This window comes from Salvelinus namaycush, chromosome 1 (assembly GCF_016432855.1).
Source record: "Salvelinus namaycush isolate Seneca chromosome 1, SaNama_1.0, whole genome shotgun sequence".
NCBI classification, from domain to species: Eukaryota; Metazoa; Chordata; class Actinopteri; order Salmoniformes; family Salmonidae; genus Salvelinus; species Salvelinus namaycush.
The window spans coordinates 41,520,036-41,536,060 of record NC_052307.1 but is presented as its reverse complement, the minus strand read 5'-3'; the positions used below and the strand labels follow the sequence as shown (position 1 = coordinate 41,536,060).

General features: G+C 43.5%; 1 protein-coding gene across 1 annotated transcript in view; it reads left to right on the top strand.

Annotated features, from left to right (window-relative positions):
* The window catches only part of camk2b1 (calcium/calmodulin-dependent protein kinase (CaM kinase) II beta 1), an 84,198-nt gene that overhangs the window by 64,445 nt on the left and 3,728 nt on the right, over nt 1-16,025 (top strand). Inside the window, exons 15-17 of the mRNA XM_038988570.1 lie at nt 2,148-2,219; nt 8,900-8,945; nt 15,933-16,008. Of these exons, the coding sequence (XP_038844498.1) occupies nt 2,148-2,219; nt 8,900-8,945; nt 15,933-16,008 (194 nt within the window). The remainder of the gene's footprint in view (nt 1-2,147; nt 2,220-8,899; nt 8,946-15,932; nt 16,009-16,025) is intronic.

The window sequence follows — 16,025 nt, the reverse complement described above, 5'->3', positions numbered from 1 at the left end:
CTCCACGAAAGACTCTTTTTTTTTCTTTCCTCATCACAAGAGAACGATTAATGATTTTACTCCCAGTCAGGGCTCCTCCCTAGCTGCTCCCAGACCTTTCTCTTTTTTCTTTTCCTTGTATTCCTCACGCCACACCATCCTCTGTTCCTGTCCTCCGCTTGCGCACCCTCCCCTTTCTTTCTTTCTTTCTATGTTTTTTCTTGAGAAACCATAGAAGTTACATTTTCTATGTGAGATCCTCTTTTTCCTCTGCTCTCTTGAACTGGTGAAATTGAACTTCTTTACGGTGGGTTTTGAGCCTATTGGTCCACCATGCTCACTAACCAGGGCTCTCATTTTATTTGACATGCTCATCCTTCACTACTTGCCATTCGTCTGTTTGTCGTCCGGTCTTTCTTTCTCTTCCTCCTATCTTTCGCTCGCCCCTCCACCTCCCGGGACAGAAACGTAAGTCCAGCTCCGCTGTGCGGCACATGGTGAGCATGCCATTTTAACATCCCTGGACCTCCCTCTCTCTCCCTCCCTTTTTCCCCATTCCCTCGTTCCGCCATTCCACTTTTCTCCTCGATTCTTCACTTTCACTCTCCTCATCCACTCCTCTCCCCTCTCTCCACCTCTACTCCCACCTTGAGTTTGCAAGAGTCCTACATGGAAGTGCTCTTTATATTTCTTCCCTTTTTCCCCCCATCTTATGAGCTTGGAGTTCAGCATGGTTTGCCCCGGGCCTGGACTGCTATTTGTGCTCTGTTGTCCGTGGATGATCAGAGTGTCCTCAGAGATGTCCCAGTGGAACTCGAACCCTAGACATGAATACACACACATCTATATGACCTCTCCTCTCCTCTCTAAGGATCTCAGCTGTGTGCTGTATGCCACTACTGTAGCTGGGAAGATGATTGGAATTTGAAACGGGGTTTTACTCAAACGTGTTAGAAAGTATCTCTTTGTATGTGTTTCTGTGTTATGGATGAGTGAGCTACTGCGTATGAAGATCTGATGGCTGATGAGTGAAGCTTTGTCTGAGCTGTAGAACTGCTTTGGTTGATTTGTGTGAGTGTGTGTGACTGCTTATGTGTGTTTTGTGGCTGTATTTGTATGTGTGTGGATTTTCTATAGATGTTGATTTGTTATCGGTGTCTGTTTGCCAGCCCTGGTGCAATTTTCGCTCACTGACGACTGTGTGTGTTCTTTTGCTCTCTGTTCTCGCTCTCTCACTCTCTCTGTTCACTTTCTTTTTCACTCTGTTCTGACTCTCTCTCTCTCTCACTCTCTCTCTGTCTGTGTTCTCTCTCTCTCTCTCTCTCTCTCTCTCTCTCTCTGTGTTCTCTCTCTCTCTCTCTCTGTGTGTTTTCTCTCTCTTTCTCTATTCTCCCTCTCTTTCTCTCTGTTCTCTCTGTCTCTGTGTCTCTCTCTCTGTATGTCTCTGTCTGTGTTCTGTCTCTCTCTCTCTCTCTCTCTCTCTCTCTCTCTCTGTGTTCTCTCTCTCTCTCTCTCTGTCTCTCTATGTCTCTCTCTATGTCTGTCTCTGTCTGTTTCTCTCTCTCTCTTTCTCTCTGTCTCTCTCTCTCTGTTCGCTCTCTGTTCTCTCTCTGTTCTCTCTCTCTCTCTCTCACTCACTCTCTCTGTTCTCTCGCTCTCTCTCTCTGTTCTCTCACTCTCTCTCTCTGTTCTCTCGCTCTCACTCGCTCTCTCTCTGTTCTCTCGAGCTCACTCTCTCTCTCTCTCTCTCTCTCTCTCTTTCTCTCGCTGTTCTCTCTCTGTTCTCTCGCTCTTTCTGTCTCTCTGTTCTCTCGCTCTCTCTCTGTTCACTCTCTCTCTCCATGGTTAACACACGGCTAACACACTGCTTGACCGTCACTGCTGCTCTGTTTCCCTTGATCTTCTGTGATGCTGTATTTTTATCTTACATCTTACACACCATGCCAGCTAAAACCATCACTTCTCTCATCATCTGGTCAAACAACGATCAAGGTAGAACAAAACGCTCAGTGAAAGACTTCGAATAGTACTTGAACCCAGGTCTGTTTGTTTTAACCCCTTCACCACCACCACCACCACGACCCATCCATCACCCATCCACAGTATCTCACCCCACCAGCCACTGTTGTTAACCCTGTGTTGTCTCCCCTCTACCTGCACAGCCCCAGACACCACAGACAAACAGCACCAAAAACAGCATAGTCACCAGCCCTAAAGGAAACGTCCCTACTCCTGTTCTGGTATTTACTTTTAATCCTCCCTCCTCCCTCTGCCCGTCCGTCTGTGTGTCTGTCGGTCTGTCTGTCCGTTTAACCGTCTATCTGTCGTCTGTCTTTTCTGACTGTTTGTCCGTCCCTCCCTCCTGTCGTCCTATTTCCTTTTCTTCCTCCCTCCTTTCCCTCCGTCAGTCTCAGTTGTTTGTTGTTACTTTGGAGCAGCTGTGGTTGGCTCGATGGCTCTTCGTTGTCTCTGTCAAGTGTGTGTCAGATGCTTTCTGCAAGGAGAGAAGCCAGAAATGCCAGGTTGTGTCAAAATGTGCTTCCCTGTTAAAGATTGCCACCGTGTGTTATAGAGATTTGCCAACTGTCGCTTCACTGTAACCAACTGTTACTGTGTGCGTTTCCTTCCATAATCTTGCAGCCTTTGATTCTTTTGGTATTTCGACAGGAGAGGAGCAGAGATCTGAGACTGTGGGCGGTTGTTTGTCTCTTGTCTGACACTCGTCTCTCTTCCCTATAGCAGAGATCTACAGAACATTGGTGAACATTATGCCAATAAAACTGCTAGATGGTTGTAAGCTACTTGGAGCACGGTGCAACACCAGAGTTTCAATGTGGGTTTGTTTTCCACGTTGGTTAGATATCCTGAATATATTCACTCTTAAATGACCTTGGATAAAAGTGTCTGCTAAATTGCCGTATATTACTGAATCACTGCCTCTCCTGTGACTAGTTGTTCATTTGGGTGGCCTATGGTGAACCATGTGGAGGATCTGCCTGACTACTGGGTGATATGAAGGCAATAGACACTTCACAGGGATCAGGCCAGTTAGAGAAGAGAGATGGAGAAAGACGGGGGGAAATGACAGGCATTCTACCATACGCAACACCAGCACAACACATGCAGCCATATATCAGCATATTTTTAGGAGCCCTCACATTTGCCCTTTAATGCTTGGTGTGTGTGTGTGTGGGAGGAGGGGGGGGGGGGGGGACTTCTGCTACCGTAGCTCATTATTGTGCTATTTGGTGCTGTAGCCTCTTCTATTATACTAATAATAATAGATACTGATACTTTAAGTAAAATCTCACATAATCTCTCTTTTGATGCAGAATATTTCCCCCAAACTTATAGACAATGGTTTAGAGGTACAGGAAGTTTAGGTAATTGTTGTAGTAGTAGTATTTGAAAGCCTCTGGAAAAGACCTAGTTATGCAATCGGGCTTGTGCATGAAGTATGAGGCAGTGTGAGGTAGACTAGGTTTATGAGTGCCCGACAGTGATTATAAGCCTTATCCTCTTTAAAATATCACACAAACCCCTCTTCTTTTTTTAAAACTCTGTCAGTGAGTCCCTCCCTGACTTGTTCTCTTTCTGCTTGTTCCTCAAGCTGTTGCCCCGGGTGACCGTTGTCATGACAATAATGTCATCATCATGCAGGAGACAGCTGGCTGGTGATTGGTCATCGGAAGGTGTCACATCCTAGGGGGGTTGCACTCAGAATGGTGTGGTAGAAAGTGTGTGCGTGTGTGTCCCTGTGTGTCATGCGTGTCAAACACGTCTTCTAACACAACTGTCAGAATAGAGAGAGAGTGGGCGCGGGAGGGAAACAGAGGTAGAAGGGGCAAGAGATGAAAAGAGAGAAAGAGATGACGGGAGAGGGAAACAGAGTGAGATTGAAGAGGAAATACCATTACAAGGATAGAGTCGTTATCTGCTTAGCTGTTTAGATGTTTGCAAAAACATCCTTCTAAGGCAGGTTGGGTCCTGTTCGAGTGTAATGGTATTTCAGAGTAGCTGTTATTGCACTGACCATGACAGCACTGCAAACTCTTCTGTGCCGCGTAAACACACTCAGTTGCAGACACTGATGTACCCATCCACTACAGTACAACACTCGAATTGTAATGACCTCAATTGACTCCTCAGTCTCCAGTTTGGACAAAACCACTGTGCCGACGAATGGCCAAAAGCAGCGGATGGCCTCGATGGGTTAGTGATCACCTGCTGGGTGTCGAAGAACGGTGGCGATTAAACATGTAGAATCGTAGGTAAATGCTGGCCAAAGGCAATAGGACGGCTACCCGATGCCTTTAAGTGTTCGTCATACTCTGGAAATGAACCAGCTGTAGCTGCCAAATGTGGTGACTCTATTTCAGGAAAGTTTCCATGAGATTGTGCCCATATTACCAAAATGTTACGTGTCAGGTACAGTCTGTTCAAGAGGATAACTGTAGTTGTGGCTTCTTCATACTGTATGGTTTACTGTACATTATGTGCTTTTATAGGGTGCAACATTCCTGCAGGGTTTCTGTGACGTTATTGTGTGTATGTGTATGTGTGTGTGTGTGTGTGTGTGTGTGTGTGTGTGTGTGTGTGTGTGTGTGTGTGTGTGTGTGTGTGCGCGTGTGCGTGTGTAACTGTGTGGCACAGACTTTTCTCTCTCCGTTTCAGCAATGTTTCTCTCCCAATGCTCAGAGCGTGTGTGTGTTTTCTGAATTGACAAAAACTGACAGTCCTCAGCTCATCCACCCCCTCAACTCTATCACTCCAGAAGAATCTTCATCCCTCCTTCACCTCCAGCCTTAACCAGTTTTCTCGCCTTTTGCTTCATCGTCATTCTACACGCATACCTCTCGCTCTCTTTTTCACACTTTCTCTCTACCTGTTTCCCCTCCCCTCTTTTTCTTTTTTCTACCTCGACCTCTCTCTCCCATCTTTCTGTTTTCATCCTTCCCCATCTCTCTCTTTTTCTCCATCTCTCTCTCTCTCCCTCCATCCCTCTCTTTCTGTAGGAGCCTCAGACCACTGTTATCCATAATCCAATGGATGGGACTAAGGTACATCCCCCTTCTCCTGTCCTCCCTCTCATCCTCTCTTTGATCTGCTTCCCCCCCGTTCCACATCTTTGTGTGTGTGTCATTACAGAGGCGTGTACTGTAGGCTCTGTGTGCCTGTGTTTGTGTGTGTGGGTGTGTGCAATTATGCACTGTTATTTATGTTTTATCCAGCACCCCGCTAAGCACATCTCTAATAGCGTGTATACTGTACTGAGTATGCAGGTGTGTGTGTGTGTGTGTTTGTGTGGAGACAATTTCAACACACTAATGTCAATTGGAAACCAATAGTTTGATTGGTTAAACTTAGATCTTTGAATGTAAAAATGTGCTCAATATTAGTCCACACAGTTCTTCAGGGACTTAAATGTGTTACAGACAGCGACGGACAGATTTACGAACCATTTTTTTAATTAACACCTCTCATTCACTAACCTTTCAAATCAAACCGCTACAGTTCTATCCCTTTATGTTTTTTTTATTGAGGTGCAAAGTTACTTTACACTGAGGCAAATTCTTACAGAACTAAATCTGTCCCTAAGAAAGAGAGAGAGAGAGAGAGAGAGAGAGAGAGAGAGAGAGAGAGAGAGAGAGAGAGAGAGAGAGAGAGAGAGAGAGAGAGAGAGAGAGAGAGAGAGAGAGAGAGAGAGAGAGAGAGAGAGAGAGAGAGAGAGAGAGAGAGAGAGAGAGAGAGAGAGAGAGAGAGAGAGAGAGAGAGAGAGAGAGAGAGAGAGAGAGAGAGAGAGAGAGAGAGAGAGAGAGAGAGAGAGAGAGAGAGAGAGAGAGAGAGAGAGAGAGAGAGAGAGAGAGAGTGTGTGTGTGTGTACACAATACTGTCCCCATGTGGCCTTGCTTAGTACACCAGAACTACAGGATTTATGTAATAGCCTGAAACCAACCAATGGCCTTGTGTAAATCATCACAGTTTTCACCCCACTGGACACAAACTGGTTGAATCAACATTGTTTCAACGTAATTTATCAATGTATTCTGATGTGGAATCTACTTGCAAAATACATTGGATTTGAAAAAAGTTATCAATGTAAACTGTTGTTTTGAGGGTGACATTTCAACCACAGGATTATGTCACGGTAACCAAATTTCAACATAGACACACCTTGTATAAAACATGTTGTATTTGTACCTTTAAAACAACGTCAGATCTTCAACGTTACGTCCACTATCAGATTAAAAACTATAGGCTGGGCAGCACCTCCGACTGGAGAATTGATCTATCTACAGCTACCCATTGGTCTCCCATCCAGGGTTTTAACCAAGCCCAGCCCAGCTATGATGTTTGACTATTACCAATGTGCTATCGTGAGAGTGACTGTTACGAGATCTCCACTTAAAAACGAAATAGATTCAATGTTGCTTTCGAAGTCATGCCAAATAATAGCTTTTACAGAGCAAATGAAATGTGACCATACTTTATCAATGATGCTATGTACGTCTATGTAGCATTTGCAAAGGCATCAACAGCTATTGTTTCAACTCAACCCAGAATTCAACAAAAAAATGGCAATACAACAATAGGCCTAGGGTTGCAAGCTCTAGTTGATTTAAAATGCAATGATCCTTAGTGATCTTTTTGGTTGTCAACGCATTTGAAGGAGATGTAAAAAATAGGACAAAATCTAATTGCTTTATTTAAAGTGTATTAAAAGGTTGATTTGATTTAGTCCTGTTCTTTAACTTAGATTTTTGGTTGAGATGGAGACTTGAATCCAATTACCATCAATGATTCATTTGTAGACAAATTAAAGCCAGACTAAGTCAGTGGCACAGATGGAACTATCCAAGCAGTAGGTACAGTACATCTCCTTTAAATGTTGATATTTGGTTTCGTTGACAACCAAACTGAATATAGGTTGTAATCTCATTGATCAATGTCTCAACTAAATATGACCCAATTATCCATGTTGAAATGACGTGGAGTGCCCATTGGAACCAGCCTAACCTTGCAATAGCTCACATTCTGTTAAGTGGAATGAAACATGAGCGCAGCAGTCACTCGGTCTGTTTGACCAGGCTAGGGCTGGCATTGTGAGATGTACAGTGTTTATGTTTGTAATGTAGGCTATGTATCAGCTGGTTTCATGACTATTTCCATCTATCTATCAATCTGTTTGATCTGTTTGTCAGTGACAGTCTCTTTTCGTGTTCTGTATGTAGCCTATGCAATAGAGCTATGACTGCATCCCAAATGGCACCCTTTTCACTATGTAGTGCACTACTTTTGAAGACGCTGGTCAAAAGTAGTGCACTATATAGGGAATAGTGTGCCATTTGTTGCACATCCTATGTCTGGGAGACGGAAGAACAAACACACACTCGCACGCACGCACGCACGCACACACATACACACACACACAGGTGACCTCTTCTCTCTTTCTCACACGACACACACTCAATCACAAACTCCTCTGTGGAATTCTCCAGTGTAAAAGTGTTCCAAATGAGGGCCCAGTATCCATATCCTATCATGCTGGGGAATAGGCCCATTTAATCCACTAATTGGAAACCAGAGCTCCTTAGGCTTGCATCCCAAATGGCACCCCATTCCCAACATTGTGCACTACTTTTGACCATGGTTCATAGGGCATTGGTCAAAAGTAGTGCACTGTATAGGGAATATGGTGCCATATAGGAAAAAGTCTCAAACTTTTCCTCTGGCAGGTCAGGGGAGAGATACAGACACAGCATTTCGCAGAGAGAAACAGCTTAGGCTAGTAGTGTAATGGAAGAGAATAGATTGGTGAACGGATGCCACATTGATGCCTACCACATATAATTAATGTATCTCTGTGGCCTGCCCTCACATCTCTATCTAGTGGCAGGCTGCACAGACACAGACAGATGAAGTGGGAGTGAAGATAGAAATGGAATGACTAAAACGGGTATCCCCATTCAGGTCAATGTTCTGTGATGGGTGGTGATTCTATTTCTATGGGAATGGAAGTAAACAGAAGGGGCGACTGGTTGGAAGCTGTAGCTGGGAGCATGTTGATGAGATTAGGCAGCAGGGGGACTGGAAGGTGGATGGGATGAGGGAGGGGGTCAAGCTGAGGTAAAAGGTTAGAGGTTGGATCCTGAAGTGATGCGGCTTTCTGTGGGATGCCCATGGGTGAGTTTACTGACATGAAACAGGTTCACGCTTTAAGCTAAATGCTTTTGTCAGATGTAATTTATTGAAGTCATGGTCTGCTGTTTTGTTGAAGTCAAGGTCTGTTCATTGTGTACTGTGTCTCTGTGAGTCGTCCTGAATACTGTAGGTGTCTCCGACAGTAGGATCTTAATTTGATAACCTTATTGCAGGAGAATTTCCTGCAATGAGGACATTTTTTTCCCTTGTAGTGTATTTGAGGTTTAAAACGGCCGCTGAAGTTTGTAATTTCTACTTTGACATTTCAGACTTGATTTTCGCTTACGAAAAAAATCTAGCAACCCCTACAAATATTTCCGTTAACTATAATCCACGTAATAATTCACATTTCCTGTTGCTGCAGGATTATTTTCCTGCTGTAGCAAACTGGCTCAAATTGAAGATCCTACATCTGTATACCTCAATCCTTGTTGGTCCCTCTAAGACAGATATGAGACGTTGACTAAACTTACACTCATCCCAAAGGTGTTTGTCTGTCATTTGATGAATTGATTCATTGATTTGAATTAATTGAACGTGGATTTGATTTCACGAAGCCGTGACAAGAGTGGCAATTGAGTTAGCGATTTGCATGTTTTATGTGTGTTCTTAAGAAGTGTGTGTTTCAATAGCTGTGTGGGTGTATTTGTGTGGCTGCACGTACGTGTGTGTGTCGAGTGTGTTCCTCTCTGATGGCGCTTCTCCCTCCCCTCTGTAGGAGTCATCTGACAGCAGCAACACTGTGGAGGACGAAGATGTCAAAGGTAAGAACTGGAGACCCTCGGAGACAGTAGAGAGACGGGTCAAGGTAGCGTACTGTACCCAGTAGAGTACACAGGAGCTGAGTATCGAGGGAGACAATATCATGTGGGTTGAAATAAGATCTGTGTGGATGTTGTCCGAGTTTGTGTGTATACGTGTCCTTCTGAGCTACTGTACAAAGAGGAGCTGCTCAAAGCAGGTCATAAGCCGTGAATGCAGCATTTCATTGTGCGTGAAACCACTACTAGACCCTGTCGCTAAATCTACACTGGAGTTGCTTACCAAGAAGACAGTGAATGTTCCTGTGTGGCCAAGTTACAGTTTTGACTTAAATCTGCTTGAAAACAGAGAACAGAGCCTCATGTCTTGCTCTTCGTTGAAATCAGAGGGCTAATATAAATACTATGCATGCCAGTCTCTCTTGGCTAAGAGTTGAGGAAAGACTGACCACATCACCTCTTGGAAATTCATAATTGTTTGCATAGTCAACTTACACACAGCACTGACACACACACACACACACACAACCCACCAGACATGCCACCAGGGGTCTTTTCACAGTTCCCAGGTCCAGAACAAATTCAAGGAAACGTACAGTATTATACAGAGCCATGAGTGCATGGAACTCCCTTCCATCTTATATAGCACAGGTGAACAGCAAACCTGGTTTCAAAAAACAAATAAAGCAACACCTCACGGCACAACGCATCTCCCCCATGTGACCTACTTGTTGTGTGTATGTACTGAAATGTACAGTATGTATAACTGATAGATGCACACACACACACACACACACACACACACTACAGTACATTTTGATGTATGTAAATTGTAGTCTTTTGTCTGTAATGTATTTTTCTTTATGTGTCGGACCCCAGTAAGACAAGCTGTCACCATTGGCGTTGGCTAATGGGGAAACCTAATATATATTTTTAAAAATGGTTTAAAAATCCATGAAAGACTTGAAAATTGCTGTTTAGCCATGAACCCCAACACCTTGACAGAGCTTGAAGATTTTTTTAAAGGAAACATTGGCAAATATTGCACAGTCCAAGTGTGAAAAGCTCTTAGACTAACTCAAGAAGATCGCTGCCGAAGGTGTTTCTAACATGCATTGATTCAGGTGGGTGAATACTTATCTAAGGTATATTAGTGTTACATTTTTCACACTTTTTTTTTTAAATGTTATTTTTGTTTCTCACTTTGACCTTACAAAGTATTTTGTGTAGATCATGGAATTTTTTTCTCAATTAAATCAACTTTAATCCCACTTTGTAACACAATAGAATGTGAAGAAATCCAAGAGGGGGGGGGGGGGGGGGGGGGGGGGAAATACACACTGTACAGATCTGCCAATCAGATCTGGCTCTGACAGTGATGTAGTTCCAATGAGGTGTGTATGTGTGTGTCCATGAGCTGAGAACAATAAGATCTCCCTAAAGCAGGTCACTAATGTGGTGGTCCAGTGTGAAGTATTACAGTAGAGACTGTATTGCAGGGTTTCCCAACTGGCGGCCCTGCAATATGTTGGACATAAAAGACTGTCAAAACCTCCGAAAATCAGCTCCAAGTGATTTTAATTTAAGAAATCTGTCCCCAAGTATCCCCACACATAATACAGAGACATATGACCGTATACAAATGTAAGCAAGGTTTGAAATTATTATGTTTTAGTCAAACGTTTGGGCTTCTTGCGGTCAATTTGCAATCTACAAATTATTTGTAATTATATTCCGTCCCCCAGACCAGCGATCAAGAAAAAAATGGCCCACGGCTGAATCTAGTTGATGTTCCCTGACATATTGAATTGTACCTTCCTTTTATGCTCCGACCCCAAAACGCTAACCCCCAAAGTAAGAGTGAGCTGTTTTGTACCGTCCTTCTCTGTGCCACTGCTAGGTATCCAGCTCCCTGCACTAGTAGCCCCCCACAGAAGCAGGCCAAGGGCACCTTGTGTGTATATTTAGCTTGTGGCAGGAAACAGAGCCATGTGGAGGAGTCGGCGACACATTACTGTAGCAGCGCCACCTGGGATACATAGCACCAGAGCGCTAATAGATGTGCTGTTACTGTAGCGTAAGTCTCACTACTTTAGTCTGATGTGATCATGACACGAATCTACTCGATTGAGGTGAGAGAGAGTACGGCATGGGAGTTTGGTTGGATTTGTGCTCATGTTTTAATAGGTTATCTGGTTGTGTGTGTTTGGATTTCTTAGATTGTACGGGTGTGTATGTCTGTGTGTGTGTGCGTATAATGTAAGTGTGTGTTTGTGTGTGTGTTCATGCGTGTTTGCGATTGTGACGAGACAATGAAGAGTCGACTGGCATGTAAAAGTGAACTGGATTTGCTCAGTTTATTTTGGGTTGGTGGATTGTTGAGCTGGGCAGGATACCTCCTCCTGTACTACAGTACACTATCTATCTGTATGGTACGGTATGTTCCTGGTATGTTCGTCTTTACTCTCTGAATAGGACATCACTTGTTGCTCTTTCTCCTGTCTACTGTATTCGACAGTATTACTGTATACTAGTAGACAGTAGACAGATCACTAGTTCCAAGCAGTCAGAGGAATGACATTGTGCTTAGTTGGAAAGCCTGTGCTGTAGACAGATATGCCTAGCATACAGATGCCGGTATTCATCTGTGTTACTACTATTCCCAATTATCATGGTCTGCGTCAGAAATTACACCCTATTGCCTACATAGTGCCCAGAGCCCTGGTCAAAAGTAGTGCATATACACTGAGTATACAAAACATTAAGAATGTCTGCTCTTTCCATGACAGACTGACCAGGTGAATCCAGGTGAAAGCTACTATCCCTTTTTGATGTCATTTGTTAAATCCACTTCAATCAGTGTAGATGAATGGGAAGAGACAGGTTAAATAAGTACGTTCAAGCCTTGAGACATGAATTATGTATGTGTGCCATTCAGAGGGTGAATGGGCAAGACACACTCAACAGTTTCCCCTGTGTTTCAAGAATGGTCCACCAGCCAACTTGAACTGTGGGAGTCAACATGGGCCAGCATCCCTGAGGAGCGCGTTCAACAGCTTGTCGAGTCCATGCCTCGACAAATTGAGGCTGTTCTGAGGGCAAAAGGGAGGGGTGCAACTCAATATTAGGAAGGTGTTCCTAATGTTATATACTCAGTGTATAGGGAATAGGATGGGACACATCCATAGTCATTATCACTGTGATCATAATTATATCGGTGACAGCCTGGCCATTAACTTCCCATTAAACCACATAACAAATGAGGTACCTTATTGACATCTTACCACAACATAGACCTAAGGGGAAATGGAAAAGACATGGGGAGGTGTTTAATTCCTCACACACACACACACACACACACACACACACACACACACACACACATACTGCCTTCAAATACGTATAATAATACATCTGTTCTACTGATACAGAAAATAAACCTGATTAAATACAGAGCTCGGAAATCATCAGTAGGTTTTTTATCCCTTTGTTTTCCATCCACCTGCTCAATCTTGTGTTTCTTTCTTTTGTTAATTCATTCTTTCATTCATTCACCCTCTCCTTTTTTTCCCTCTATCTCTTCTCGTTAATCTGTCGTCCTGTGCGTGTGTGTGTGTGTGTGTGTGTGTGTGTGTGTGTGTGTGTGTGTGTGTGTGTGTGTGTGTGATCAGGGAAGAGTATAGACAGTTCAGTAAAGACCGAGTCCCAGCCTGACACCTTTGCCCCACAGCCCCAGGTCCCCTCGCCCGCTATGTACTGTAAGTCAGCACACCCCGAAGTGCAGTGTGACGCACACACACACATACCCACTTCCGTATAGACGCTCAGACACACAAGACTTAGGGCTAACACAACCCCCCTGTGTGTATACTCACCATCATATCATCTTTTTAGAACACTGAAACCTTGAATGATGAGTGGCTTGACTAGGGTTGCAAAACTACCGGTAATCTACCGAAGTTACCAGAATATTTGTTGATTTTGGTCATTAACAGAAAATGCATGGCAATCTATGGTAACTTTGGTAATTTACACTTTAATAACTATTTTAAAACGATTCATAAATAAATATATCTGTGTCCGTATTGTCTATGAGTTTCTAATAGATAGACCATATGCTTCAAGAGACAATAATGAAATTTAAAAAAGCATCTAATCAAATAATTCAGTTAATGTAAAAAGCATCTAATCAACATCTTTAGTTTCATAATTTCTTTGTCAAAGGGCAGTGGGCCGGATTCAAAACCATTTAGGCTTTGGCATACATGTGCACACAGGCCACACAATGGCAGCCTTTAAATTAACTCTGGAACTCTTCCAACTATTGACTTTTTTCACAACTGCCACCAGTTTGACACCAACACATGAATGACAACAAATACATATTAGTAAAATAAATGTGTGTAAAATATATATATATACATACATACATACATACATACATACATACATACATACATACATACATACATACATACATACATACATATACTGAGCAAAAACATCAATGCAACATGTAAAGTGTTGGTCCCATGTTTCATGAGCTGAAATAAAATATCCCATAATTTTTCCATATACACAAAAACCTTATTTCTCTCAAATCTAAAAAAAAAAACGCTTAGGCGGCCCATCCAAGGCTTTCAAAGGCCAATATAAATGTCAAACACAGTCCTGTCCTTAGACTGTTGTGAATAACGCCTGTTTTAGGAAAAGATGACCAGATTCACCACACTGTCACATTCAACTCAGTGACTAAACTTAACCTAGCCTAAAAGCATCATTTAGCCTAACCTAGCATACAATAGCTGTCTGTGGCATCCATGTAGAGAGACTTAAAGATGCACACACTGATCTGATGCATCTCATCACTCACTCCTCCCCTCTCTCTATCTCCACCTGTCCATCCCCCTCTCCTGTCTTTTGATTTGGAGCCATCCCTATTCCGCCCACAATGTGTGTTTGTGTGTGTAGCAGCTCACTGTCTCCCTCGTGTGGACAAATACAGAACCGCAACCTCGCAGCATCATAGTCCCAATGGACGCATGCAGGGATTCTGTTTCTGCTTGCGCTATTCTTATTTTTGGCATGCCGTCTTCTGTGTGAATCTATTCAGTTTCTTTTTCAGTTCATTCATACCCCCCCCCCCCCCCCCCCCCCCCCCCCCGTCCAGCCACCAAGCTGTCAGACCTGTTTGGCGTTGTACGCAAGGCGTCAGGGCCCATGTCTGACGGGGAAGCGGCCACCAGCACACCTCCACCCCCTCCAGTCAACCCCTCTGTCGCTGCCTCCCCACCCATGGCTCACACCCCCATGCAGCGTAAGTGGACTATAGCAGGACCAGAGTATTTAGACAAGCAGGGCCGCATCAGAAATGGAACCCTATTCACTCATAAGAGAAGGATCTGTGTTTTGAGAGGTCTTCATGAATATGTTTCATATTCTTCCTTCTAAGTCAGTTTGTAATAAGTCAATTTCGAATGGAACATGTCCCTTTTCTGTTTATACTTTAAAATTATTTTTTTTATTTCACCGTCATTTAATTTTGTGATATTTTCTACCCCTACACCTTCTCCCTCTTTCTCCTGCTCCTTTGCGCTCTCTTCCTTTCTCTCTCTCTCTCTCTCTCTCTCTCTCTCTCTCTCTCTCTCTCTCTCTCTCTCTCTCTCTCTCTCTCTCTCTTTCTCTATCCCTCTGTCCCTGCGACCAGTGTCCCGTCTTTCAGACCTAGTGAGCAATGTTCGCCGGTCGCCTGCCCCAGCCCCTCCCCCCGCCAAACCTGCGCCCCCCGAGGTAGAGGTGGCACCAGCCCCCAGGCCCAGCCCCCCCTCATCACACCCCACCTCCCCTCCTCCCTCCATGTCCCCCTCCAGCCTCTCCCTCACCTCTCAGAGTGAGTACTGGACATGACCCCTGACCCCAGAGTGTCAGCCAATCAGAAGGCTGTACTCACGGTATAGTATAGGGCATGTTGTGACACCACTCGTGTTTGGTAAGAACTCCAAAGCCCTAACGAGGGTTTCTCTAGCCTTATATATCAGGCGAGGCTGGCCTCTTGCCGAGCTCTGTTGGGTAAAAGGGGCCTCTAGGCTTACTGGTTTGAATAGATTGTTTTGGTGGGTTTGCAGCGTGTTTTGAGTTTTGCTGTAAAGGCCTTTATTTGCTTTAGGGCCTTTGGATCCTACCTAGGGGAAACAAGGAAAACACAACTAACTGTGTGCTGTTTTTTTTTTTTTTTTGGAAGTGAAAATGGTGAGTTGTGTGGTGTAACATGTAGCAACTAACATTCACTGCAGAGTGATATAATGCCAAGAGTTATCAACTGGTTGTGTTTGTTTGTCGTTTTGGTGTTGGTTACAGTTTTTTTTCAATCGCTGTGGTGCGTTTTCAAAAATCTTAGTACAAAACTCAGAACTTGTAACACTTGTAACGCAAGTCTCATATTCAACACCTTTCATTGTTCATTCATTGTGTTTGGATACATCTTTCACCACACAAACATTCATCCAAAATATAAGTTTACTGTGAAATACTATGAGAACATTGATTTCATCACCAAAACACAACATAATGATATCTTCTCAATGTAATGTGAACATTGCATTGTGAAAAGCAATTACTTTATATGAACGTGTATTACAATGCGAAACATGTATTTCTAAATGAAACACTGATTTAAGTCTGGTGAAAAGGAGACTATATGAATTTGTGTTTTACTTATTCAATTGAACATGTGCTTAGAGGTATGAAATAACTGCCTTTTTGAAGATCATTGTGAAAGTTGACTAAATACTTTTGAAAATTGCACCAAAGTGATTGAAAAAAACTGCAATACAGGATTTGTTGCTTATTATAAGCGTGATCAAGATTGTTGGTTTGTGTGTGTGTTTGTGTGTCTGAGGTGGATACTGTGCACATTAACTGCACGCAACTAGTTCTCTCCACTGGCGTGTGTGTGTGTGTGTCTGACTCTATGCTGTGTTCCTCCTACAGCACGCAAACAAGAGATCATCAAGATCACTGAACAGCTGATCGAGGCTGTCAACAATGGAGACTTCGAGGCATACGCGTGAGTTCATCAGTGTG